Source organism: Lolium rigidum, chromosome 6 (genome assembly GCF_022539505.1).
Source record: "Lolium rigidum isolate FL_2022 chromosome 6, APGP_CSIRO_Lrig_0.1, whole genome shotgun sequence".
NCBI lineage: Eukaryota > Viridiplantae > Streptophyta > Magnoliopsida > Poales > Poaceae > Lolium > Lolium rigidum.
Genome location: NC_061513.1, coordinates 202772964 through 202797342, shown reverse-complemented (window position 1 = coordinate 202797342; position 24379 = coordinate 202772964). Strand labels below are relative to the sequence as shown.

The 24379-nt window shown below is 43.5% G+C and overlaps 1 protein-coding gene and 1 long non-coding RNA gene across 2 annotated transcripts; one reads left to right on the top strand and one right to left on the bottom strand.

Annotated features, from left to right (window-relative positions):
• Window positions 1-2353: 2353 nt before the first annotated feature.
• On the bottom strand, window positions 2354-3440 carry LOC124659607. The gene is made up of 3 exons (XR_006989640.1): window positions 3039-3440; window positions 2791-2942; window positions 2354-2402 (listed from the first exon to the last, which is right to left on the bottom strand). It is a non-coding gene; the product is annotated as an uncharacterized LOC124659607 (long non-coding RNA).
• A 7828-nt stretch (window positions 3441-11268) lies between these two features.
• LOC124663689 (GDSL esterase/lipase At1g09390-like) lies at window positions 11269-17426 on the top strand. Its single transcript, XM_047201364.1, has 6 exons — window positions 11269-11286; window positions 11371-11671; window positions 16216-16401; window positions 16501-16658; window positions 16764-17034; window positions 17117-17426. Exons 1-6 carry the CDS (start codon window positions 11269-11271, stop codon window positions 17347-17349), a joined length of 1167 nt encoding a protein of 388 aa, XP_047057320.1. The 3' UTR covers window positions 17350-17426.
• Window positions 17427-24379: the final 6953 nt, after the last annotated feature.

Genomic DNA, 24379 nt, shown 5'->3' with positions numbered 1-24379 from the left:
AAGCCTTGCAGCTGATGTAATATTTTTTCAAAGCCTTGTAGCTGATGTAATTTTTTTTCAAAGCCTTGCAGCTGATGTAATTTTTAGTTAGTCTCTATGGTTCTTTCGCGCATTCTTTCTATGATGCTTGTGGTAAGTGAGGCTATCCGACTGAAATCACGTGTTGCGTAAATATTCTCAGTATGTAACCGGCCGTTGTTGGTGCAAACTAAATCACAAATTCCCATCCGGTAACGGCCTAATTAAGAGAAATCACATATGGGCTGGCCCGCAAAATCCTAAAGCGCCTTACAAGCTGGCATGTTAACATAGCAATTCGCAGATGTGCCGGCCCAACAAGTAACAACGGGCTTCACGCACCTCGACCCAACAAGTCTATTGGGCCTTACTAGGCCCACATATATATTATGTAGTGGGCTAATGGGCCGATTCACCAACTAAACGGTCCGACACGATCAACATGTTGACCGGACAAAAGTTTATACAGGGCCGACCCATTATAAAAATAGGTCATTGATATTATCAGTTGACCGGTCAAACAAATGAATTTAACCTGGCCCACCACCTAAAAGGGCCAGTCCGTTTATCCTGTTGATCGGTCAGAGGAAGACATCCGGCCCGACCCATGTGCTTATTTGTGACGCCCCGGAACCGGTATCCTGAGGATTCCAGCGATCCCGCCGAAATCCGCACGATATCGATTCAGAGACGCCCTCCGACACGACGTGCGCGACAAATCACACACGTGATGCCAGAGGAATTAACACGAGCGGTAACATTACAAAAGGATTACAATAGAGCCCACAAGAAACAGATATATTACAACAAGGACTCCAACGAGTCAAGATACAAATGTACAATACAAAGATCCGAATCATACAGAAGATCAAATACGTCCGAGTACGGACAAGATATAAATTGGACTAAGAGTCCTGAAGATAACCAGTGGCGTCCATAACCCCGCCTGAGCCAAGCCGGAAGGGTAACCTTGCTAACGTCGCCATCTCGTACTCGTCAAAGTCGGGCCATCGGTTGCCGACAAAAGGGAGGAAGCAAAAGAGAAAGGGGAAAAGGCGAGAGTAAGTACCAAGGAACGAACTCCGGCACGTACTTAGCGAGACTAGAAATGGCTATGCTCGCCGAGCGAGTATATATATATATCGCTCGGGGCTATATGGTAGGTTTAGCGGCAACAAAACTATAACCAATAGAGACACGCTACAACATCCGTCTAATCGGAGAAGATAAGAGAGTGCACAAGGTAACGGATAAATACTACACAAACATAACCCAGCTCGATTACACATATCCCCTTCAACAATTGCGAAGAGGCAATGTAAAAGGCACTCAACGGTGGACAAGTTTTATTAGGTATCGGTTGTAGTAATGCTATATTACTACGCAAGTTATTAGCAGATTATTAGCAACAAGATAACGGTGTAAGTTGTTCTATGATCAAGCTATACAATTCCAAGTCGTCCATAACCGCGGACACGGCTTATCGATAAGATGTACACCCTGCGGGGGTTGCCTAAATGTAACCATACGCATGCTCGACCCACTTACGACGAGTGGATGTCTCACAACAAGACCGTTCCCGAGTTCAACAAGAAAGTCTAGGGGCCACCCAACTAAGCTACCCGTGACGAAGTCCGGCCAGTACTCCGAGCGGACTCGGAGGTTTGCGCCGGCGGCTAGGCGTGCAAACCACACGCTTCGCTAAACGTCCCGCAAGGTACGAGTACAGAATATAAACACCGAAGGCAACAGGAAGTAAACACCCGAAGGCAACGATAAGTAAAGCATGGCATACATGGCATAGGCAAATAAAACCAAGGTTGTGGCCCCCTTTTCAACCGACTTGAGAAAAGGTAATGGGTGAGGGGGTCCCAATAATCGTCCCCACGCATGGGTAGAGCGCTCAATCTCGGAGCGGATAACAAGAACTCGGGTCCTAGGGGACATTAGCGAGTCAAAGTTCCGATGCTTTCGCAAAGGGGCTCACAGATGCCTCTGCTTACAATTTTAGTTGTTAACAAATAAGTAAAGCATGTGTATCTCCAACAACTGATATAGCATGTGATAACCTCCCAACAACCCAACATATCACGATAACAGATCGAGATAAACAACAGATCCTAAACACGCCTACGACTCGCAAGGCTCAAACATCAAGCAACGGCTATGGGTAAGGAATGATACATATAGGATTATTATGGTAAACAAGTGGAATAGGACACGTGACTCGATAAAGAAGCGCAACATAAGGATAGCAATGCGAGGGAGAGTGTAAATAGGTGAAGAGAGAGGGCTCGCCTGTGAAAAGCTGCAGAAGCACTTGTCGGAGAACTCGTCGTTTCTCACATCAACACTTCGTGATCCTATCCGGGAAGAAGCAAATGCTGGGTCACACATCGGATGCAAATCTTACTACTACGGAATAAGAACCGGCATGATGAAGATGATATGCATGGCATGTCAACAATGATGCGGTGCAACTATTCAATTTAAGCGGAATCGGGATTCCGAACAAACAATTATTAGGTTCGAGTATCTACCCCGCATATTTAAATGTTCATTAGCATGGCAAAACAAGGCATAGGTGCGCTACACAAAATTAAATGGAACCGGGACGGAATATTAATCCGGCACATTTCCACATTTAATTATTAGGTGATATCTATTACCCGTACAACCACAAGATATGCAATGCTCACATGATGATATGATAAATGCAACAAGTTATAAAACACATTTATAAAATAGGTTTGGTTAGGGTCAGGATCTCACATTGCACATCGGAGAAAGATTGTCGAAGCGAAAAGGAAGTAGCCGATGCCGCGGAAGTCGTAAATAGTGGGTGCCAGGAAGATCTTGTCGGACTCCAGCGAGACGGAGGGGTGGTCGACGACACCGGAAAACAGGGTACATGCACACCCGAGCTGAAATGAATCAAGTAGTTGGATCGATTGAGGCTTGGCATGGTCGTGCTAGCTGAGTTTAGAAGAAATATGCAGCTGTTGGTGTTGAACACGCACCAAGATGGCAACTCAAGTTGCTGATGTTAATTAGCACAAACCCCAGTCAGAGAACCGGATCGATCAAGCCTGCCGCGCCAGAGAAAAAGAGCAGCCCGGCTGTCAGCAGGACAAGCAAAGAAAAGATTAAAATAAGAGGCATTGCATGCGCTGGGAATTGAACTCATGTTCTCCTTGACGTGCGACAGTGCACAGGGAACGAACCAGTAAGCTACTGATTGATTCACGTCGAGGAAGGCTCGCCGTGGTTTATCAAGTGCGGAAGCTTGCACCTTTGGCTGCAGCGGACGAAGATGAAGACACAGATGACGGCGAGGAGGTGCAGCTGCGGGGCGATGGATGGAGGCGAGGCGGCGTCCCTGGGATGGAGAACGGCTGGCGTGCTTGGAGACGAGCACGCGTACGAGGACAAGGAGCAGCTGCTCCCAGGCTGCTGTGGAGGAGGCGGCCTACCGGCAGCGTAGAACTTGGCGGCTTCGGGTTCGCATGGAGAAGGGCGCCGACGACGACGTCCGGTCGAGCAGAGGCGGCGGCCAGGTCGAGGGCGAGCTCGGGTTCTGGAGAGAAACCGGAGGAAGTTGGCGACGAAGACGCGGCCGTCGGAAGCGACCTTGACGGCGCGCCGACGGGAGCATGGATGTGTGCTGGCGCAGCGCTGGGAAGCAGAGCAAGGAGGAGCATGAGATCAGGACCAGCACACGGCGGACGACTACGATCAGCACCAGAGATTGACAGGGAAACGGGGAACATAGCAAGGGCTCACCGGGAGGGACATGGCCGAGCAGATGCCGGTGGTTGCAGAGGTTGGAGACGCGGACGCGCTGCAGGGAGGCGGAGCTCACGCGGAACGGCGGTCGGAGATGGTCGGAGACGAAGATGAGGTCACGAACGTCGGCGACGTCCCGGAGGTCGAGGAAGCGGGCATGGAGGTCGAGGACGGAAACATGCGGCCGCTGTTTTATCTTGGGATGCAGGAGGAGAAGAGCGAGCGACAAGAAGAAGAAAGGAGTGGCGGCGGCAGGGAGGGAGAAGCAGCACTAGGGTTGCAGGGTCTAGAACCTGGAGTTTTATAGTTGAGGAGGACCGATGGGACTGCCGTTCATCACTTGGACAGCGACGTGCAGTCGTTCGGATGCGCTGCCGTTCAAGCTGAAGAAGAAAGATACAGAGAAGATGGCTGCAGCGGGCCTAGGATCCGGTGGAAAAAAAAAAAGAAAGAAGATGGGCTGCGATTCTGGTGGTTAAAAAGCAAAAGAGGTGGGCTACAACGTGAGATGAACCAAGATATGGACCAGGGGTGAAACAAATGACATGCTTCCTTCTTCTCTCTTCCTATTTCTTCTTATCTCTTTTCTTCACTACTAAACTTCATGATACAAAACGGCATAGATGGGAGGGAAACGGTTTAAAAAAACCTTTGGAGAAATTTTATAAACCTTGACAAAGAATTATTTTTAAAAAATAGGTTTTGTAAGACATCCAACACATTTTTTTAATTATTGTTTTGGGTTTATTTCGAAGTAAGAAAAGAGAGGGGGAGGGTTTTATAAACCATACAAGAAGAAAATAAAATAGGGTTTAATTTAAATAACTTTGTTTTGTCAAAAACATGTGGATCATATGATGCATGATGCATAAAAGAAAAGAAAAACAAGCAATTCTAATATGGGTATTTCCCGGGCCGTTACATTATTGGGCCAGCCCGTTCATCCTGTTTACCGGTCAAACAAAGATATTTGGCCCAACCCACATATTTATTGGGCCGGCCCGGTTTGCCTGGTAATAACAGGTCAAATAAAGACATTCGGCCCGACCCACATGACTATTGGGCCACCCCATTTATTATGTTGACCGGTCAAACGAAGACATTCGGCCCGGTCCACTTGTTTGGTGGGCCGACCCAGTCATCCTGTTGACCGGTTAGATGAAGACATTCGACCCGACCCACGTGCTTAGTGGACCGGCCCATTAAAGTTTTGACCAGTCAACCTTAGAAGTTAGGCTCAGCCCACGTACCTACTGACCAACCCAGTTATATAGTTGACCGGTCAAATTAAGTCAGCTGGCCCAGCCCGCAAACTAAATGGGCCGGCCGGCTTAAGGCGTGGCAGGTCTTGGGGTGGGCCTACCATCTACCACGGGGTTTCAGCCGGTTAACGGCGTTAACTGACAGTTAACGGCGTCTGCCACGTGTCAGTTTGCATGACGTCAACAGTCAACGACCTCCTAGAAACTCTTCTGCAATGGTCCGATTTTTCGTGGCCAAAGGGCACCCAAACGCCGACGCACCAAAAAATCTGTGGTAGGCCTTACCTGACGCAGTATGCACCACAGAACCCATATCGTCGGGTTAGCCCCATAGGCAACAAAAAAGGGCCCATACCTGATGAAAATTTGACGTTGAGGATGAGAACTTTTCTTGTAGTGCTAAGCACTTTGAAATTTCTTCCAACTTTAGTGCGGTCAACACATGCAGAATATGTTTGCAAGGAAGGCCTTTACAAATCATTCTTCAACAGCTGCACTCTATAGTATTTTCGCAATCGTTGGGCGTATAGTCAACATAACTGCTTTCATTTATGTTTCCATGACACGACAAACTGTTGTACTCCATCGGTTCCAACATTTTTTGTGTGTAATCTCTATGCCATCTATCTTATTAAGCTCTTCTTGTAAGATATAGAAGTTGGATGGAGTGAATACCTTCACAACTGCTACCTCTATATCATTGTAGTTAGTAACAACCACCAACATGGTCTGTGAAGTAGTGCAGACATCCCGTGCCTCGGTCTCACGTAGACGGATGATTGCATTCTCGTTGTCCAAAATCAAGTTCACCAACATCATATCGTAGTCTAGGTGAAGGCACACATTTAGAATTTCACTCCTTTGGTTGCTTTTCATACCAAGCCAAAACCCCTCTGAGAGATATATATGCCGCTGCCCACAACATCATCTTCTTGTACATCCTTTTCAGCCAATTAGTAGTTTTAATATACTACTATTTCTGAACAGATGCAAACTATCTGTGCTCAAATACAACCGAAGAGCGGTGTAATATAATAGTGACCGGAACTCATTCAATGACTTGAAACTTAATGTTTAGCCATGTTTTTTCAATGTGTCATGAACAAATACTATGCCACACATCTGGCAACACATTGCGAATATCTCTAATCATCGAGTGTCCACATCAATGATTATTCACTAGGGTTTCTGGTGACACATTACTTTCAGGAAAGTTTGAAGCAGCCAAACAAATGTACATTGAGTCTCGTCTGACAAAATGGCATATCCAAATACGTAGTTTTATGATGATTGTTCAGACCCACAAATGGAACGAAAGGCATGTCATACCCATTCATCTTATATGTGCTATCAAACACGACCACGTCACCATAATCCACATAGTCTTGACGTGACTGAGCATCACACCGAAAGAAACTCTTCAAACGACCCTTATCATTAAGATCGTAGTCGAAAAAGAAGTCAACATACCTCTTTTTTTTGCTCTCCATCATGCCGATGGTTATGGAAGCATCGCCGTCCGCTAGCAACTTCGTCTTCTCCCTACAACACATGTTGTATAAATCTTTCCTTCTAAATCCAACTTTTGTGACCCAGCCATATTTTCTGATGAATGATGTTATAATCATGTGCTTCCTAACACATACGGCTGCCATTGTTAATACCTCAGCTCTCTGAAAATCTTTAATCTTCCTATTAGATCATAGAAACGGGACCTCTTCTAGTCGAGCTAACATATGAATGTGTTGTTCATCAAATTCTGCAATTCGCCAGACCCCACTTTTTATGTCATGCTTAACTGCCATCTCCGCTTTACAATATCAACGAGACTCTGGTCTTAACCTTCGCATGCGGTTCTCCATAGCAAAAACTTGCTTTGACGTTTCCCTTCCCTAGAACAGACAAGCCATCTCCTTCGTACCACCTTGTTCTGACCTTTTGATTTTTTTTAGTATTGCTCTTTCTAATGCTGAATCTATGGTCTCTAGCATAGTTGTTTTAGAAATTGTACGCTGCAGTCTCAGATACAAATGTCATCTCCATTATCTTCCAGTACATATTCCGTTTATTTTGAGGATTCCCATTATCACTGCCATATGATTGACCGTACACACCTACACATTCAAAACACACATATAAATAACAAATATATTGCTCCATTCATGCTTGCGTATTAATTTTGTTTCTCAGAATCATACCTCACTCTTGTTTACCGATTGAAAATTATCTGAATCTTCCCAATTCTCCAAGTAGGATTCACCATAATAGTCGTACGAACTATCACTTCCAACCAATACCTCAACACAAAACCATGGCTAATTATAGGACTATCATTATACTTTTTACTACATGCTGCAAAAACAAAAAACCTATGCAGTGCTCTTTTTCAACATCCATCTCCATCTAGACAATATAAAAATAATTAAAAAAATCCAACTTACGAGGATGTCCTAACAAAGACATATAAATTGGAAAGTTCACTCACATTATCATCTTCACCATATTCAACATCATCACCGTCGTCACCCCCGTCCTCATCGTCGGCATCGTCCTCATTGGCATTGTCTTCACCCATACCTTCAATCTCAATCTACACAATTTAAAGAACTAGTAAGCAGAAATTGCAAATTTTAAGGTAGCCATCAAATCAACAACACATAAAATGTTGACTCCACTCACACTATCATCATCGTCATATTTTCCATCAATTGGGATATCTTTGGGAGGAACACTCACATATAGAGAACTATCCCCCTCCAAACTATATTCCTCATCTTCTGCTTAACCGGTGTTTACTTCTTGTCACTAAGATCCGCCATTACCTCCAACACTACGAATCATGATGCAAAATTCGTACTAAGTACACCTAACAATCAATGGAAAATTGAACAAGAGAGAGAACGAGCTTACAAAACCACCACGGAGGGTGTGCTGAATCACGAAAGACAGTAACCCTAGCGACAAATTATTCACCCAGCCAAGGCACACGGAGGAGATCCTCTCGGAAATCCGCCTCTAGGTCAAAGAAAGATCGGGTTGCTCGAGTACCAGGACACCGCAGAGGCGCTCCTTCGACCGTGGCACATACCGGCGTATTGGAGGTTGTTGCTAGCGACAAACCGTAGCGACGAACTACCCACAAATCTCAAGGCGCCGCGACGAGCACATGCGATATATCCGGCGTCGGTACCGGCTACGTGATTGACTCAGTCGTGCGTCTTCAATGGAACCGATAACGATATGAAAACGTTGGTGGGGCTGAGAACGACATGGCACCACATGGAGAATCTGACATGGCGTATAATACACTATCGACGGGCCTACATACCCAGCCCGACTAAACCCACTTTCAACATTCGTTCGGGGGGGGGGAGGAGTACACCTCATGCATTTATTTTAGTATAAACTAGCATGGCGGCCCTCGCAAATGCGAGGGCATCACCTATAATTAATTTTTGTCGAGTAGCATCCACTTTAGTGTGCCAAAATTGATCGAAAATATTAATACATTCACAAATTCATGGATTTCATATTATTCTATAGAAAATAATTCATTATATTTTTTGCGAATACAAATAATTCATTATATGGCCAGCAATCTATATATGCTACATATATCACATGAGTAGAAGACATCTTTAATCATGTTCAGGGTTCATGGATTTCATGGATTATTATGGTAATTCTATTTTTTATATTATTCAATCCATTATTTTACGCTCTCACTCACTTGTATTTGTCGTGTGATGTAACACAACCACATTGTCATGGACTCGTAGCTAAAGCATTTTATCGGTCGCCAATTTTCTACATGATTGCTAATTCCAGTGATGTGTGGCGAGGAGTCGAGGAACGTCATTCTAGCATCAATGTGCATCCGACGACTTAAATTCTATTTAACAATTACAAATTATGTTTTAAGTTTTGTACGTATAGGATAATAGTTTTTTGGGGGAATGTATTCGGCGATATTGGTATATAGACTCTCTTATTTATCTGCCAATCTGCCACCAGATCGCACATATATACTACTCCTATGTAAGCTAAAATCAGATCTTATCGGTCTGCCTTGGAGTTTTCTTTTATCCACCGCCGATCGATTTTGGAGTTTGATTCACGTATGTATCGATCTGTTTTAGAGGTTTTTTCCCCAAACTCATTAACTTTAGAGTTAGCATCCTATATGTCTATATCTAGTAATTGACTCAACTTCATGTATATATGCACGTATCTGGATACACTTTAGTGTTTAGGTACATACATATTTAAACAAAACTGAGTCAACTAACTTGGGATAGAGATAAAAAAATTCCACGCTAATAAGTTTTGGAGTTTTTTTTTCGTATAACATAGATTGCATCGGTACAAATCTTCTTTGTGAAAATCACATGCTTTCAGCTAAATTCATGGTATTGGTTATAAATTTAATACTCTCATTGTCTCGAATTACTTGTCGCCGATGTATCTATATAGAATGTGTCAATATGTGTTTAAGTGTATAGATACATGCGAATGACTAATCTGCGAAATCTCAGCTGGAACAAAAAGAGTAGTTAAGATAGTTACGAATGACTAATCTACGAAAGATAATTTGGAACAGAATGAGTAGTTAAAATAATTTAGCCTGATAGAAAAAAGTTATTCAATGGCTAGCAATCCGATAGCCAAGAACAGATCCACGATCAAGTGTACTTTTTAGGAGATATGACTTTTTTGAGAATTTTTAGGAGATATGACTTGATATGAACGCACAGACTTGGAGACAAACTCAAACTGTTTTTGTTTTCTGAAGACTAACCCACCAACTCCATATGTCATGTAAATCCAATATTGCAAAGATGTCTCTTCGTACTACTCCCTCTGTTTCATTCTATAGTGCCTATTGTTTTTTGGCACGGAAATTAGCGCAAGAGTATTTTTTACACAAGACACCTAGCTGAACGATTTGAGATCAACGTAAAATTTGGGAAATCCATATCTTCCTAACTTACCATAACAAATTTGGGAGCTGGACGATTTGGAAGCTAAACGGGGAGGGGGTAATTGAAAAAAAGCTAAGCTACAACCTTATATTCTGAAACAAATGCCAAAAATCTATAGGCACTATATAAAGGAACGGAGGGAGTATTTCTTTTGTCCAATACGGTAGTTTTCATCCGTAGTATAACGTGTCGTATTGTTTTTGTGTCTTTTTTTTCTAAGCCAACACGGTAGTTTCCATATGTAATATAACGTGTCACACCAGATAATCGGACTGCTTTTGTGTTACGTAACTATTAGTATTATATTAAATCTCCGCCACATGTTTTAGATCTAACTATTAAAATTTCCATACGTAATATAACGTGTCACACCAGATAACCGGACTGCTTTTGTGTTACGTAACTATTAGTATTATATTAAATCTCCGCCACATGTTTTAGATCTAACTATTAAAATTTCCATACGTAATATAACGTGTCACACCAGATAACCGGACTGCTTTTGTGTTACGTAAGTATTAGTATTATATTAAATCTCCACCACACGTTTTAGATCTAACTATTAAAATAATTTAAGTGATGTGGACTAACGTGGTGTCTCTATTTTAGTTCCGTATTTTGCTTTTAGTAGATAATAGATAGATGATAATAATAGACACACAGAAATGTTTGATGGATGGTTCTATTTGTCGTGGGTACTGTCGACCTTGACAGAAGACTTCAGTATTTTTACGAGTGAGGAGGCCATCTTTTTGGTTGTTGTTTCACCTCACGCATTTATATCAGTCTATCAGATAGATACAACTTTTCTCTAAAGAAACGAAAGTAAGATATACACACAATCTTTCCTGATGCGATTAATCATCATCCCAGCAATTAAGAATGCCAGCAACACTAACTAATGGTCAAACTAGAGTGTCACTTATCCTCGTAAAAGTAGCGGCGTGTACGTAGAGTCTCTTTGTAGAGGCGTGCCTAAAAAGTGCGCAGCGACGGAAAGGTCCTGTAGCTGCGCGCTCCACCTGGGTTCTCTCCATTCTCCAATTGTGCTTGCTCTGCCATGGCAGGTGATATTTGGCGTGTCATCAATCTGTGTCGTGTGCGTAAGAAGTAGGGAGTCTGGTGAATGTGCAACGCGTGTTTGTAAAAGGAAAAAAGAACGAGTTATCGGTGTGCGCCGCGCCCACACACTCATCGGCAGGCCCTCTATATGCCGCCCCATGACCTCGCAGAATCCAGTGCTACTCACTCGATCGAGACTCGAGAGGGATAGAGTCATAGAGACAGGGGCAGCACATGCTGTAGAGTGCAGAGAGACATAGGTCCAACCAAGGTCGGCAATGTCGGCAGCGGGCGCCAGCGCACTATGGCTCGCCCTCGTGCTAGCGGTGGTGGCGCCAGTGGTGCTGGCACTGACGCTCTCACTGCCGGCGGCGTCCGCGGCCGGGTTCAGCTGCCGGCCCGGCGCGCGGCCGGTGGTGTTCAACTTCGGGGACTCCAACTCCGACACGGGTGGCATGGCGGCGGCCAAGGGGTGGCACATCACGCCGCCGGAGGGCCGCGCCTTCTTCCACCACCCCACCGGCCGCTTCTGCGACGGCCGGCTCATCATCGACTTCCTCTGTGAGTCCCGCTCCACTTCCAATCCTCCCAGCTCCAGACCAGAGTATTCTATCGTCAAGATTCCGTTTTCCTTGTCTTTTCTTTCGTTTAACAAATGAATAGGTGCTTGTCACTGTGTATGGGTAGATTTGTGCGTAGCGTTCAGTATAGAAAATAGTCTACGCGGTATAAACTTCTCGTGAAAACATATATAGCTCTCACCGTATTTTCGAAAAAGAAAAAAAAAAACAGCACTCGCCGACACTGACACTGACAGACTGGTCGTCAGCTGAATCTCGTGCCATGAGCGTGAAGCTTGTCCTTTAGCCTTTGGGGAGTGTACTGCAAAAATGTAACACGGTACACTTTGTCGCATGTTTCAGATTCATTCCAAAGGGACTTGTTACCAAAATTAAAGGTGAGTCCCGTCTTACACACATGGTGGCACTGTAACACGGCGTTAGTTAGCTAAGCAACAGTTGGTGCTCCATCGTCTACAGAGACCATGTGGAGTATCCCCGAGCTAACCCAGCTGACCCCTCGCTCCATCTGTTCATTCAATCCCCTGTCCTCTGAACACAAGGATATCCATGATCAAACCCCAGCTCTCGTCTTTAATCTTGGGACAGACACGGGAGACCCGCGAATCTCTCTCAACCCTTTGATTGATGTGAGCATTCAATGCTTGTGCTCTCCTCCTCTTGTTGTGAATGGGGCAGCTTCAGCGCCAACAGGTACGGAGTAGCATTCATGCCAACGCTGCAAGAGCGACCACTGCGACCGACGTCTACTGCATTATTGATGAGCGGCAGTGTTGATGAGGATACGATTTTCTTTCTGATAGTAGTACAACCTGTAGCAGGGTAATGTACCGTGCTTACTATTACTATTTTTGTAGGGGAATACCGGCCATCACTGTTTTGACGGATCTATACTGTTTATCTGCAATCCAAGGGTTGTTAAGTATTCAACACACACGCAACTAGTTCAGCTTCTGAATTGCTTTAGGTTAAGTTCAGGAAGGCCACTATTTTCGTAATTTAGTAATTTTCTTGAGAGAACTCCATATAATATATTCTCCTAGTACTCCCTACCTGTTGGGAATTCAGACCAGAGGTTCAACCCGGTTCAAAGTACTCAGACCTGAGACGTGTACAAACCCTCCCTCTAAACTTAGAGCAAACTCATTTAAACTCAAACATAAGGACGACTGGACCGCTCGATACCCCTTTATTATTAATATACTAAACGGGTATACATAGACCTATACAAAACCTGTATGACCCAATTAAATTGTACGAATATGTAGCATACATATAGATATAAAGTATCTATGTAGAAAGGCTCATCGACGGCTACTCTTCAGAGCAGTGACGATCGTGACCGGTGGGCAGGAGGTGGTCGGCCACAAGGCATTGCGAGACGGCGCTGGCCGCCGGGAGCCTTGGAAAATCCTCGTAGGTGCGTGCCGGCAGGGTTGGCGGTGATGAGAGGCCGGACTAGCAGAAATTTGGCCAGACAGTCCGACGCGTCGGGAGTGTTTTGAGGTACCCGCGCCGCTGGACTGTCTTGTGGTGCCCGTGCCGGACTGTCTTGCGGCGGCCGGACTGTCTTGTGGTGCCCACACCGGACTGTCTTGCGGCGGCCGGACTGTCTTGTAGTGCCCACACTTGCGGTGCCCATGCCGGGCTGTCTTGTGGTTCTTCACCGGATTGTCTTGCGGTGGGGTTGTACTTGTACCACTCGTGTGGGGTAGGGTTTGAAAAGTACGTATGCCTATAGGCTATAGGTGGGCAGGTTTTGGATATGGGTTTGGACATGGGCTTGATTGAATTTGGGGGAGGAGGTTGTACTGGAGCAAACCTCGTTCAAAGTACTCAGAAACCATTGAATACATCTCCTCTCCGCGGTTTGACTGGTTTCTACCTGCACGGCGCCATGTTAGCTAGTCCATGTCACCATCATCTCTTCTCCCTGCCTCTTTGGAATTGGAAAGTGCCCACTAGTTTTTTGAAAATATCGTCAGAACATCAGATGCTATTTGGTGAGTAATCAGGTAAAAGTTTATTTCATTATGACAAGTTATTCAGATGAAACACCACTTATTATGATTCTTCATCACATTTTGTCTGAATTACAGAACCTAGAATTTTTAAAAACTTCCAAAAAATCTATCATTAATTCATAATCCATTGAGTAGAACATAAAATTTGAGCTCATGTTGATGCGTAGTTTAGAAAAGGGTTAAGTGCACGTTTGGTCCCTCATGTATTACAAAAGTCTAACTTTGATCCCTTAACTTTTTTTTAGTCTAAACCTACACTCAAACTCTTAATTATGTCCAATTTTGGTCCTTGGTAGCGGTTTAACGATGGTTGACCGGTTTTCGAGTCTCTTTTTTAGCACCGTGGACAGATTTGGATAGGTTTAGTCCACGTAGGACCATCTCACCTTGAGGTAAGTTATGCAATTAGCTTTTTGAACGTTCGCCGGTGAGATCATGATAATTATTCATTTGTCGTAGTAACCCTTACTCTTCCCCAACACCTAGCGACGACGCCTCACACTACTAGGGTGGATAAGCCGGGCGAGAAAGGCAAAATCGGCGGACATGCCAGGGCTTTTGCGTCAGGAGGAAAGGTGGAGGCGGCTGAAGTGGCGTGGATTGTTGCACTAAGCGAGAAAGGTGGAGGCGGCACACATGTGTGTTAGGGCAAGGGTATTTTTCTATTTATTGACTGGAGAAAAATAATCACAAGTAGATTAAAACCAGCCAATTATGTCCATGATGGCAGAAAAGGAGAGTCAAAAACCGGTCAACCATCATTAAACCGATGTTAGGGACCAAAATTGGACTTAATTAAGAGTTTAGGGGAAGATTTAGATCAAAACAGAGTTGAGGGACCAAAATTAGACTTTCGCAAGACTTAAGGGACCAAAAGTGCACTTAACCCGAAAAGAAAATCACTTATTTAGATTATGAACTGGTAAAAGTTGAGCTCATTTTGACAAGTTAGTTAGATTAAGACAACATATTACTCCCTCGGTTCAATATTATAAGATGTTTCACTTTTTTTTAAAAAAAAATGCACGTATCTAGACAAGTTCTATTGTGTGGGTTCACTCATTTCGGTTTGTATCTTGACCACGTTGAAAATTCTAGAATATTTTATAGTACGGAGTAGTTAATTCTTCCTCGTATTTGTGTCCAAAATATAGAACCTTGAATTTTAAAAATCTTCAAAAATATCAATCATAATTCATTGAGTAGATATATAAAGTTTGACATCACTTTGACACATTGTTTAGAAAAAATCGCTTATCAAGAATCTCCCTTGAATTTCTATCTGGAACTCCAAAGTGCCAAAAAAATAGATAAATTCTGTAAATAAAACGTAACAGGCTAAACTTGCAAATTTGACCCCATTTTGAAGAAAGTTCAGCAAAGATGTTAGATTTTGTTTCTCACATATAAGTATGAGCATGAACTATAAATACGTGATTTGTTTTCCGAAACACATAACCTTAATTTTAAAAAACTTCGAAAAACACACAATTAATTAAGTATTGTACAATTTGAGCTCATTTTTACAGGTAACTTAGAAGAAAAATAAGATTCTCCCTCAAATTTTCCGTCCGGAATTCGGAAGTGACTCAGAAAATTGGAATAAATTCCATAAAATAACACACGATAGCGGGTAAACTCGTAAAATTTGATCTCATATTGAAGAAAGTTCGGCAGATAGTTAGACGATGTACTTGTGAGCATAAATACACCGATTTTCGTCAAATATTGTTCAAGTTTCTGGAATGCACAGAATAACATGCTCATTGATTTGTACTGAAGCTAATTATACTTTTGCTTTTATCAAATTACAGTGACTACAAACTGAATTGAGCAACACAGAAGTACTTAAATGCATTCATTATTTACAATAGGAGTAAAATACCTTCATGCGTAGCTTATCAGAAAACAATCAAAAGTGTGTTATAAATTAGAACAAAAATGTTTTTTAATCAAATGAGTCCCTCTTCGTATGTAATCTCTATCATATGCTTCCCTCAGTTGACAAGAATGTTGTTGCCTTGGACATTCCAGCTAGTGATAGAGCCCAGGTCCACGATCGTAAATTGCTCAAATCCTAATGTCAAGTTACCAAGGCTTATTTGGGCCACATTAATTTTGTAAGGAAATACTCTCCCACAAAACCTTACATATGAAGCTACGTTTTTCTTTATGGTTCAATATATTTTTTGGGTGGAGGAGCATATGCACCTGAGAGCCGAATTGAATTTCTATATTTCTAACATCAAGTTGATTTTCTTATAATCCTTTATTATTTATATATGTTATAGAACATGCTTGCACTTATGTTGATGTCAAAGCTACATTTTGAAGACTAAATGAATGTCCAAATAAGCTTACATTTTTATCATACGTACTACTTTGGAACCACTGGTAATTTGACGCATTTATTACGTCTTGAGGGGAAGTAGTAATTTATTGTTGGATTTAGTTAGTATGGCCTAACTAATAGTGGGTTTGAATACCAAAATATGTCCAGGTGAAAGCTTGAACATAAGCTATTTGAGCCCTTATTTGAAGGCGGTGGGTTCCAATTACAGTAACGGAGTAAATTTCGCCATAGGAGGTTCGACGACATTACCACGCGACGTTCTTTTTTCATTGCATATACAGGTTCAGGAATTCTTTTTCTTCAAAGCAAGATCCATGGAACTCATCAATCAAGGTATGTTTGTTGTGTCATTTTCCTTCGCATACAAACATAATGAATTGCCCAAGAGCTATACAGTTGATGGTAAATGAGCAAATTTCTTGCTATACACAGGCCAGGAAGCTCCAATTGATGCACAAGGGTTCGAAAATGCTCTATATACCATAGATATAGGACAGAATGATGTTAACGGTCTTCTATCCAACTTGCCTTACGACCAAGTAGTCGCCAAATTCCCTCCAATACTCGCCGAGATTAAGGATGCTGTTCAGGTAAATTTTCTTTTTTGTTCTGTTGTGAATATATACATTACTGTACCCTTTCACTTGCAGACAAGACAGACCACCACAACTTTATAGTTCCTGTGAATTTTGCAGATGCTGTATGCCAATGGGAGTCGGAACTTCTGGATACACGGAACAGGGGCTCTTGGTTGCCTGCCTCAGAAGCTTTCTATTGCGCGTAAAAATGACAGCGATATTGATCAGAATGGTTGCCTCAAGACATACAACAGAGCTGCAGTCTCGTTCAATGCAGCGCTTGGAAGCCTCTGCAACGATCTGAACGTGCAGTTGAAAAACGCGACCGTTGTGTACACCGATCTTTTCGCTATCAAGTATGACCTTGTGGCTAACCACACGAAATACGGTGAGCTGATCAATTACACAAATTCTCTATTTCGCATGCTACCTCGAGTCTCGAGACATAAGACAATTGCTTGTTCTTTTAGGTTTCGACAGGCCGTTGATGACGTGCTGCGGGTACGGAGGGCCACCTTACAACTACGATATTACCAGAAGCTGCCAGTCTCCGAATGCGACGGTCTGCACTGACGGCTCGAAGTTTGTCAGCTGGGACGGCGTGCACCTCACGGAGGCTGCCAATGCCGTTGCAGCTGCAGCCATACTGAGCTCTGCATACTCCATACCCAAGCTCAAGTTTGACCAGTTCTGCAAAGTCTGATTGTTCATATTTCATACTATGTTGTACTCGTCTAAACTTTTTTTTTGCGGTAAAAGTGAAATATATTAAGAAAAACAGATTACAGGGCGTTCCAGATCAGCGGCCTGCATAACAATATCAGTGCCCGATCCTAACTAAACTACAGTTCTTTCTTCCACTCTTGCAAAGTTTGCAAGATTTATGACTAATTCTATTGTGCATACTACTCGCTTTTACAAGCGAAATATTTCTTCCTTGATTACTTAAAGCCTTTATTTCAGGGATTAGTTTGTAGTCGTCTAAACTTGTAACTTTGATAAGCTATATCTAATTATTTTTTGCCCCATTTAACCTCCTATACTATCATATCTCGGAGTTTCTATTCACAAGGACAATGAGGCCGTACTGTTTGAACACTACGAAGGCAGATTGGGAACCCAGCCCGACAGTCTCCCAGCCTCGGGATGAGTCAGGTGAACCTTTTTTTTAGATAAAAGGCTAGAAGAGCAAGACTTTAAATTAATAAAACCCTCAGGTTTAGAATACAATAATGATCGACACTAGGGTTACCGGCTTACAATACACGCACATAGCAGAGAAAAATGACATCAAAAAACAAGAGAGCGGTGCAGATTGAGCCCTCAAGAAGCAATGCCTTCAAGAAGAGAACGATACCGAAGTGACGTCATTTCTTGACCAAACGAGGGTCTAGGTTTTCACCTAGAGAAACCAGACCGTGATGGGGAGAAAGCCGATGCTCTTTGAAGACGCCTCCACGGAGGAGAATGGCACCCGAGGACGTCACCACCATTGGCACTGGACAGACCGGGCAAGGCTTTCGCCCGAGCCATCGGCTTCAACAACACATCAGCCACTCCAAGAATTTTCCCCAAATACTGATAGGTAAGCCGCAGAGGGCACCAAGAGACAATTGGGACTAAACCGAGCAGACTGCAACGTCACTCAGGTGGCGGCACCCACCATGATACAACCACCCTTCCAGCGGCGGACGAATGAATCAACAAGAGAGGATTTTTTCCGCGCAGAACCGGTGGAAACGGAGAGCACGGGATGGAGGATAAGACATGTTGGAAATATGCCCTAGAGGAAATCATGGATGATGTATTTGAAAGATCGAGATGTCGCCTAGAGGGGGGGTGAATAGGTAATTACAAACTCTTGCGGATTTGTCTTGTAAGAATGCGGAATTAAACTATCGTTTAGTTTACAAGCACAAACCCTAAATATGCTAAGCTCAACTAAGTGTAACAATAGCAACTACAGCTAAGCAAGATAGACACAAGATATATGTAGCACAAGTGATAGCAAGATATATATACTTCAAGCACGATGGCTATCACAAGGAAAGAGAGCTCGGGTATAGAAATAACTGAGGCACGCGGAGACGAGGATGTAATCCCGTGTTCCCTTGCTTTGCAACAAGGTACGTCACGTTTGGAGGAGTGAAGGTCCCACGAAGGGTTCCCCGCGCCACGAAGGCTCACCCTATTCTCCGAACCACACCCACGAAGGATAATGGCCCTTTCCTTATGGTTAGCTTTTCCTCCGCTCCGGAGATGGCAAGCTCCACAACCACTTCACAAGCTCCACGAAGGAGAAGCCCGGGCCTCTTCACAATCTTCTTGAAGAGATCACCGGAGCACCAACCGCCAAGCCAACTAGGAGGTCACCCTCCAAGAGTAACAAGCTCACGGTCTCTCACTCGAACAAATCGTGGTGGAGAGCTCAACACTATGCAATGATGCAAAGCAAGAACACCGGAGGTGTTCAAGTCCTTCACACTCAAATCCCACCAAAGCAACGAATGCTAGGATGAGATTGGAGAGGAAGAAGAAGGGGGAAAGTCAACTAAAGACTCCAAGATCTAGATCCCAAGAGATTCCCTCACTTAGAGAAGAAATGGTTTGGTGGAAGTGTAGATCTAGATCTCCTCTCCCAAATCCTCAAATATGAGCAAGAATCATGGGGGGGGGGGGAACAAGAGAGAGAGAGCAACTTCTTCAAATGCAACAATGGAGGTGAGAGAAAGGGGAAGAAGTTGTTGTCTCAAGGTAGGAGAAAGGTATTTATAGTGGGGGAAGAAGAAATAACCGTTGGAGAAGAAACAGGGTGAAAAACGCATAAAAATCGGGCTCAAAAAGGTGCCCAGCCGGTTGCCAGGCCGGTTGACCGGAGCCTGGGCTGGGGAGGCCGGTGGCCCGTCCGGTCCGACCGGCCCAGCAACCGGGCGGGCCAAACAGCGCGCACAGGCGGCGGACTGCTTCAGACCGCGCGGGGGAGAGGCAGGCCGCGTGGGCCTTAGGCGGCCGAGGCGGCCCGGTGGAGTTTCGCCTGGGCCAGGGAGGCAGCCGGGCTCGCGGAGCCGCGGACTGGGCCCAAGGCCGGTCCACGAGCCGCGCGGGGCGTGCCAGGCCGCGTGATGGGCCGAAGGCGGAGAGGCGGCCCGGTCAGGCTTCCGGTCGGACCGGGGAGACTGCTGGGCTTGGCCGGCGCGTGGGCCGGATGGTGATGGCGTGTATTTCACACGTTCGTTGGGCAACCCCAAGAGGAAGGTATGATGCGCACAGCAGCAAGTTTTCCCTCAGAAAGAAACCAAGGTTTATCGAACCAGGAGGAGCCAAGAAGCACGTTGAAGGTTGATGGCGGCGGGATGTAGTGCGGTGCAACACCGGAGATTCCGGCGCCAACGTGGAACCCGCACAAGCACAACCAAAGTACTTTGCCCCAACGAAACAGGTGAGGTTGTCAATCTCACCGGCTTGCTGTAACAAAGGATTAACCGTATTGTGTGGAAGATGATTGTTTGCAGAGAAAATAGTAAAAACAAGTATTGCGACAGATTTGTATTTCGGTATTAAAGAATGGACCGGGGTCCACAGTTCACTAGAGGTGTCTCTCCCATAAGATAAAAGCATGTTGGGTGAACAAATTACAGTCGGGCAATTGACAAATAGAGAGGGCATAACAATGCACATACATGACATGATAAGTATAGTGAGATTTAATTGGGCATTACGACAAAGTACATAGACCGCCATCCAACTCGCATCTATGCCTAAAAAGTCCACCTTCGAGTTATCATCCGAACCCCTCCAGTATTAAGTTGCTAACAACAGACAATTGCATTAAGTATGGTGCGTAATGTAATCAACAACTACATCCTCGGACATAGCGCCAATGTTTTATCCCTAGTGGCAACAAGCACAACACAACCTTAGAACTTTCTGTCATCGTCCTGGTGTCAATGCGAGCATGAACCCACTATCGAGCATAAATACTCCCTCTTGGAGTTAAAAGTAAAAACTTGGCCAGAGCCTCTACTAGTAACGGAGAGCATGCAAGATCATAAACAACACATATGTAATAACTTGATAATTAACATAAAATGGTATTCTCTATCCATCGGATCCCGACAAACACAACATATAGAATTACAGATAGATGATCTTGATCATGTTAGGCAGCTCACAAGATCCAACAATGAAGCACAATGAGGAGAAGACAACAATCTAGCTACTGCTATGGACCCATAGTCCAGGGGTGAACTACTCACTCATCACTCCCGAGGCGACCATGGCGGTGTAGAGTCCTCCGGGAGATGAATCCCCTCTCCGGCGGGGTGCCGGAGGAGATCTCCGGAATCCCCCGAGATGGGATCGGCGGCGGCGGCGTCTCGTAAGGTTTTCCGTATCGTGGTTTTTCGCATCGTGGGTTTCGCGACGGAGGCTTTAAGTAGGCGGAAGGGCGAGTCGGGGGCCCGACGAGGGGCCACACCATAGGGCGGCGCGGGCCCCCCGGGCCGCGCCGCCTTGTGGTGTCGCCACCTCGTGGCCCCACTTCGTATGTTCTTCGGTCTTCCGGAAGCTCCGTGGAAAAATAGGCCCCCGGGTCTTTGTTTCGTCCAATTCCGAGAATATTTCGTTACTAGGATTTCTGAAACCAAAAACAGCAGAAAACAGGAACCGGCACTTCGGCATCTTGTTAATAGGTTAGTTCCGGAAAATGCACGAATATGACATAAAGTGTGCATAAAGCATGTAGGTATCATCAATAATATGGCATAGAACATAAGAAATTATCGATACGTCGGAGACGTATCAAGCATCCCCAAGCTTAGTTCTGCTCGTCCCGAGCAGGTAAGACGATAACAAAGATAATTTCTGAAGTGATATGCCATCATAACCTTGATCATACTATTTGTAAACATATGTAGTGGATGCAGCGATCAAAACAATGGTAATGACATGAGTAAACAAGTGAATCATAAAGCAAAGACTTTTCATGAATAGTACTTCAAGACAAGTATTAATAAGTCTTGCATAACAGTTAACTCATAAAGCAATAAATCAAAGTAAAGGTATTGAAGCAACACAAAGGAAGATTAAGTTTCAGCGGTTGCTTTCAACTTGTAACATGTATATCTCATGGATAATTGTCAACATAGAGTAATATAACAAGTACAATATGCAAGTATGTAGGAATCAATGCACAGTTCACACAAGTGTTTGCTTCTTGAGGTGGAGAGAAATAGGTGAACTGACTCAACATAAAAGTAAAGAGAATGGTCCTTCAAAGAGGAAAGCATCGATTGCTATATTTGTGCTAGAGCTTTTATTTTGAAAACATGAAACAATTTTGTCAACGGTAGTAATAAAGCATATGAGTTATGTACATTATATCTTACAAGTTGCAAGTCTCATGCATAGTATACTAATAGTGCCCGCACCTTATCCTAATTAACTTGGACTACCGGATCTTTGCAATGCATATGTTTTGACCAAGTGTCACAATGGGGTACCTCCATGCCGCCTGTACAAAGGTCTAAGGAGAAAGCTCGCATTTTGGATTTATCGCTTTTGATTATTCTCAACTTAGACATCCATACCGGGACAACATGGACAACAGATAATGGACTCCTCTTTAATGCATAAGCATGTGGCAACAATTATTATTCTCATATGAGATTGAGGATATATGTCCAAACTGAAACTTCCACCATGAATCATGGCTTTAGTTAGCGGCCCAAAGTTCTTCTCTAACAATATGCATGCTCCAACCATGAAGGTGGTAGATCTCTCTTGCTTCGGACAAGACGGACATGCATAGCAACTCACATGATATCCAACAAAGAATAGTTGATGGCGTCCCCATAACCATGGTTATCGCACAACAAGCAACTTAATAAGAGATAAAGTGCATAAGTACATATTCAATACCACAATAGTTTTTAAGCTATTTGTCCCATGAGCTATATATTGCAAAGGTGAATGATGGAATTTTAAAGGTAGCACTCAAGCAATTTACTTTGGAATGGCGGATAAATACCATGTAGTAGGTAGGTATGGTGGACACAAATGGCATAGTGGTTGGCTCAAGTATTTTGGATGCATGAGAAGTATTCCCTCTCGATACAAGGTTTAGGATAGCAAGGTTATTTGAAACAAACACAAGGATGAACGGTACAAGCAAAACTCACATAAAAGACATATGGTAAACATTATAAGACTCCATACCGTCTTCCTTGTTGTTCAAAACTCAATACTAGATGTTATCTAGACTCTAGAGAAACCAAATATGCAAACCAAATTAGCAAGCTCTAAGTGTTTCTTCATTAATGGGTGCAAAGTATATGATGCAAGAGCTTAAACATGAGCACAATAATTTCCAAGTATCAAATTATCCAAGACATTTTAGAGTTACTACATGTAGCATTTTCCAATTCCAACCATATAACAATTTAACGAAGATGAAACTTCGCCATGAATACTATGAGTAGAGCCTAAGGACATATTTGTCCATATGCAACAGCGGAGCGTGTCTCTCTCCCATAAAGTGAATGCTAGGATCCATTTTATTCAAACAAAAAAAAAAAAAAAACAAACCGACGCTCCAAGCAAAGTGCATAAGATGTGACGGAATAAAAATATAGTTTCAGGGGAGGAACCTGATAATGTTGTCGATGAAGAAGGGGATGCCTTGGGAATCCCCAAGCTTAGACGCTTGAGTCTTCTTAGAATATGCAGGGGTGAACCACCGGGGCATCCCCAAGCTTAGAGCTTTCACTCTCCTTGATCATATTGCATCATACTCCTCTCTTGATCCTTGAAAACTTCCTCCACACCAAACTCGAAACAACTCATTAGAGGGTTAGTGCATAATAAAAATTTACATGTTCAGAGGTGACACAATCATTCTTAACACTTCTGGACATTGCATAAAGCTACTGGACATTAGTGGATCAAAGAAATTCATCCAACATAGCAAAAGAGGCAATGCGAAATAAAAGACAGAATCTGTCAAAAACAGAACAGTCCGTAAAGATGGATTTTATTAGGCCACCATACTTGCTCAAACGAAAATGCTCAAATTGAATGAAAGTTGCGTACATATCTGAGGATCATGCTCGTAAATTGGCTTAATTTTCTGAGCTACCTACAGGGAGATAGACCCGGATTCGTGACATCAAAGAAATCTGGAACTGCGCAGTAATCCAAATCTAGTACTTACTTTTCTATCAAAGACTTTACTTGGCACAACAAAACATAAAACTAAGATAAGGAGAGGTTGCTACAGTATTAAACAACTTCCAAGACACAAATATAAAATAAAGTACTGTAGTAAAAACATGGGTTGTCTCCCATAAGCGCTTTTCTTTAACGCCTTTCAGCTAGGCGCAGAAAGTGTAACTCAAGTAACATCGAGAGATGAAGCATCAACATCATAATTTGTTCTAATAATAGAATCATAAGGTACCTTCATTCTCTTTCTAGGGAAGTGTTCCGTACCTTTCTTGAGAGGAAATTGATATTTAATATTACCTTCCTTCATATCAATAGTAGCACCAACGGTTCGAAGAAAAGGTCTTCCCAATATAATGGGGCAAGATGCATTGCATTCAATATCCAAGACAACAAAATCAACGGGGACAAGGTTATTGTTAACCATAATATGAACATTATCAACTTTCCCCAAAGGTTTCTTTTTAGCATTATCAGCGAGATTAACATCCAAATAACAATTCTTCAATGGT

Excerpts from the sequence above, each read along its gene's own strand:
- LOC124663689 (XM_047201364.1), top strand. Across the intron at positions 11,672-16,215 it reads GCTCATCATCGACTTCCTCT|GTGAAAGCTTGAACATAAGC; the intron begins GTGAGTCCCGCT and ends AAATATGTCCAG. Across the intron at positions 16,659-16,763 it reads AGATTAAGGATGCTGTTCAG|ATGCTGTATGCCAATGGGAG; the intron begins GTAAATTTTCTT and ends TGAATTTTGCAG.